Genomic DNA, 4,679 nt, shown 5'->3' with positions numbered 1-4,679 from the left:
CAGGTTGAGCAAGCCATGGAGAACAAGACAATATGCAGTAATCCTCCATGGCTTCTGTTCAGTAACTGCCTCCAGATTCCTGTCCTCAGTTCATGCCCCTGGCTTCCCTCAGTGATGAACTTAGGAGCTATAAGGTGAAACAAACCCTTCTTCCCCAAGTTACTTTTGGCCAAGGTGTTTTTATCACAACAGCAGAAACCGTATAATATGCAAGTTCCTATTCTTATTTGCAAAGGGAAATGAAGTTAAATTTTTCCTCATATTGTCACTTGAGTTACAAATAGGATTAGCAAATTATACCCATAACAATTATTAAATGTCTCATATGTTTCAAAGCTCTTGCTAGCTAAAGGGGTTTTGAGGGCATACGAAGAGGCCGAAGGCCAGCTATGAAGCACACAGAGCAAGTTGGCAGGCTGCGTCGTGTTGCTCAGTCAGAACGTGTGCACACTGGCAAACGTTTTTCTGTGCTCTGCTCACAACCCTTTCTCTTTTCAGGTATGTTAGGGCTGAGCCAGGGGCCTCATATTAGAAGCAAGCACTTTACTACTGATCTGCCTCCCCTCACAAATAGCTTTTGATACCAAATGTATAGTTTTTCTACACCAAGCTAATTCTCTATTTGAGTCTTAAAATTTAATTCTGAACTATCTAGAGTTACTGAAGACACCGGAAGGGCTTCCTGACAAAACTGTGCCAACTTTAGACACCATTCCCAAGTTCACGCTTCCCACATTTCTGACCAACGGAATATAAATCAGAACTTCCCATGACTCCTTCTCCATTGTCAATAATTCACAAATGGAACTCAGTTAAGCACTTCTATCAGTTTATTTTCAATGATTTATTAAAGAATACAGATGGAGAACCTACTGAAGAAGCCATGGTAGGAGATCTAGAAGAATCTAGAAGAGTGTTTCCCTCTTCATGGAACTGAGTTGTGGCATGTTCCCAGTGCGTAGATGTGTTAACCCAGTAGATCTCCAAACCCCATAGATGAAAGATTTTAATGGAAGCGTCATAACAGAAGCATTGTTTTTTGTTTTTTTTAAATATTCATTCATTTATTATATATACAATATTCTGTGTGTATGCCTGAAGGCCAGAAGAGGGCGCCAGACCTCCCCACAGATGGTTGTGAGCCACCATGTGGTTGCTGGGAATTGAACTCAGGACCTTTGGAAGAGCGGGCAATGCTCTTAACCACTGAGCCATCTCTCCAGCCCCGACAGAAGCATTGTTGACTGCTAAGTCAGTCTTCTAGCCTTGCTCCACTGCACAGAAGACCGGGCATGAAAGATCCAAGTTGTTCTCACGGCTTAGTCTTTTGGGCGATCAGTGCCACCCCGAAGCAGTCTAGGGCACCAGAGCCAACCTCATTCAAACAAAAGTATCTTTTCCTCCCACTCCCAGAAGTTCTATGTACTTCCAGGTCAGGAACCAGGAACAGAGTGTGTATCCAGAGTTTATTAAAGCAAAAAGGTGAAGTCAGTTATGTCATCTAACTATAACCTACTTATACCTGTTAATACCAATGTCACTTAAGTCTGAATTTTTTTTTATAGGTTTGAAGTCAATATGGGGAAGCAGCCAACATTTTTGCTCTGCTCTTTCTAAGGGTGTCACATATAGGGAACTAAAAAACCTGTTGAGCTCCAAAAACATTATGTTAATTGATGTTAGAGATACGTGGGAAGTTCTTGAGCATGGAAAAATACCTGGATCAATCAACATACCATGTAAGTGCTGTGCGTTTTAAACAGGTCCATTCATATGCTTAATAAGTGATTGTATCCAAAACTTAATTAACTGTGTCACCACATTCTTCCAGTGGATGAGGTGGGGGAAGCTCTACAGATGAACTCAAGGGATTTCAAAGAGAAGTACCATGAAGTGAAGCCATCCAAATCCGACAGCCTAGTGTTTTCTTGTTTTGCTGGAGTGAGAAGTAAGAAGGCTATGGACACAGCAATATCACTGGGCTTTAACAGGTGGGCGAATGAAGGAAAAACTAGACTGAGCACTAGATTGCAATATTAATCAGACATTTGGGATGATGGGGCTATTGCCCAGCGGTGGTATAATTGCCTAGGATGTGAAAAGCCCCGGATGCAACCCCTGGCATAACAAAAATAAACATCTGTTAGTCTACTTAAGAATCTCTTGGGGAGGGGGCAGGGCTGGAGAGATTTCTCAGTGGTTAAGAGCACTGTCTGCAATTCCAGAGGTTTGACTCCTAGCACGCACATGGCACCTCACAGCTGTCTGTAATTTCCGTTCCAGGAGATCTGATGCCCTCGTCTGTCCTCTTTGGGCACTAGCCATGCATGTGGTGTTCAGACACATAGGCAGACAAAACACTTACACACATATGTAACAAAAATTTAAAGTCAATTAGAGCTACATGATATTTGTGTCAGAAAAAAAAAAAGAGTATCTTGGAGCTGGTAATAGAATTCAGTGGTAAATCATGTTCCTCACATGCCCAAGTCCCTGGATTTATCCCTACTACTGCAGGGGTAAAACAAAACAAAACAAAAAACCCTATACTGTTAATAAAGGCAGTATAGAGACCAAAGGCATGTGTCTTTCCCACCTACTAAAAACCAACAATTTTGAAAAGCATTGGACTAGATAGTAAGGTGAGTAGCTATTGCAAAGTTCCTCCTGATCTTCTGCTATGAAATACAACCCTATTTTGTATGTTTTCAGTGTTCAACACTATGCTGGGGGATGGAAAGAATGGGTAACCTATGAAATTTCCGAGAAGAAACAAGAAAATTGAGTTCTGGAATAAGAGAACTCTGTCCTGTGTTCATACATCCAAGGACAGTGGATGAAGCCAAAGAAATCTCCAGTCTTGGCACCAAAGGATATGCTCGGCAACTGTTTTCCTCCTCTGTGAACCCAAGACACTGCTCCCCTGAACACTTTCAGTCTACTGAGAACTGCGATAATATGAATTGCCATTGACATATACAGATTCTACAGTTAATTTTTAAGTGTTTGGTATTCCAAAGGATCAGGTAGCTTGTGTGACCTAATCATGTGCAGTCATGCTATAAGCAGGTGTGTTAACAAGCAGTCCCAATCTTAAACAATAACTAAGCATTGGTTTTAGGCCCATACTTGTAGTTCCAATGCTCAGTAGATTGAGATAGGCAGATTGCTGTAAATTTGAGGCCAGACTATAAATTTGATATTCTGTTACAAAAGAAAAGAAAAGAAAAGAAAAGAAAAGAAAAGAAAAGAAAAGAAAGAAAAAGATCTGGGGTCCAGAGACGTACACTCTGAACAGGAAAACACATTCACAGCGTCTGAAGACTCAGGACAACATGTGGCCAGAATAGAAACAATGTAACTAATTTTAAAACTTCAGGTCAGGGCTGGAGAGATGGCTCAGAGGTTAAGAGCACTGGCTGCTCTTCCAGAGGTCCTGAGTTCAATTCCCAGCGACCACATGGTGGCTCACAACCATCTGTGCTGAGATCTGGCACCCTCCTCAGGCGTGCGGGCATACATAGAGACAGAATGTTGTATACATAATAAATAAATAAAAAATTAAAAAAAAAACTTCAGGTCAATGTGAGGATAAAAGTTGCATGGGTTATGACTGTGGAAGGCAAACGAACCTGGAAGAGGTCAGGAAATTTTGTAGGCTAGTAGACTGTCTATGGTATGACTGAATTGTCAGGAGTATGCGTGTCAAACCCCATCAAAGCAAACACAAAGACATGGTATTACAAGAAATATACCTCAATTTGAAAACTAATAAAAACAAATATTTATACCATCTTGACTCCTTCTAGGGTGCATGTATGTTTTTAGAATGTTAAATTATATGCTTGTTAGTGTGCTGGCTTAATCGTAACAAAGTAAACTTGTGTTTTCTTGTTTTTTAAGACTTATTTGTTATGCAGATGAAAGGTTTTCCCTCTTAAGGGACTACTTCCTACTTCTACTGATACACCACACTCCATCCTACATAGAGGAAGCCCAGGAAAACAGCTACAGCCTGGATCAGCATAAATGGTGGCCTGCCACCAATCAGTTTGTGGGCGTCTAGATCAATACAATAAAAAATCTAAAGTTCCCTTCACCAAATATATCACTAGGGAGGGGAAACTTCCATTCTGTCAGTGTGGTGGTTTTAATATAATTGGCCCCCTAAGCTCACAGGGAGTGGCACTACTGGGAGGTGTGACCTTGTTGAAGGAAGTGTGTCACTGTGGGGGATGGGCTTTGATTTCTTTTACTCAAGCTTTCCTCAGTGTGACACAAAGTCCATTTCCTTTTGCCTTTTGATCAAGATATATCCAGCACCATGTCTACCCGCATGCTGCCATGCTCCCCACCACAATGATAACAGACTGAGTTAGCGAGTCACCATAATTAAATGTTTTCCTGCTCCAGCCCCTCCCTAGGGTTCCAAAGATAAAACGCTTCTCAGGAGCGGAGGGGGTAAAAGATCTCTGTAACTTCACACACAATCTGAGGACCATGCTCTTTATTGTTCTGTGTTTACCCTAATAATCCTGTCCTACTTCTAATCCCTCCTAGTTTTTTTCTTCTTTTCCTACACTCTTACCCTTTTACATGTCTAATTTCTGCCAGCTACTGCCTCTTTAGTCTTGCCTCTCAAAATCTCTTTCCCCAGAGGCTTTGAAGCAAAAGAGAGT

The 4,679-nt window shown here is 41.4% G+C and overlaps 1 protein-coding gene across 1 annotated transcript in view; it reads left to right on the top strand.

Moving 5' to 3' along the window:
* Tstd3 (thiosulfate sulfurtransferase like domain containing 3) overlaps positions 1–3,900 on the top strand; it is an 8,214-nt gene extending 4,314 nt beyond the window's left edge. Inside the window, exons 2-4 of the mRNA XM_005361915.3 lie at positions 1,566–1,739; positions 1,832–1,991; positions 2,713–3,900. Of these exons, the coding sequence (XP_005361972.1) occupies positions 1,566–1,739; positions 1,832–1,991; positions 2,713–2,785 (407 nt within the window). The 3' untranslated portion in view covers positions 2,786–3,900. The remainder of the gene's footprint in view (positions 1–1,565; positions 1,740–1,831; positions 1,992–2,712) is intronic.
* Positions 3,901–4,679: the final 779 nt, after the last annotated feature.

The sequence above is a fragment of the Microtus ochrogaster genome, linkage group LG5 (genome assembly GCF_000317375.1).
Source record: "Microtus ochrogaster isolate Prairie Vole_2 linkage group LG5, MicOch1.0, whole genome shotgun sequence".
NCBI lineage: Eukaryota > Metazoa > Chordata > Mammalia > Rodentia > Cricetidae > Microtus > Microtus ochrogaster.
This window is presented reverse-complemented; position numbering and strand designations above follow the sequence as displayed.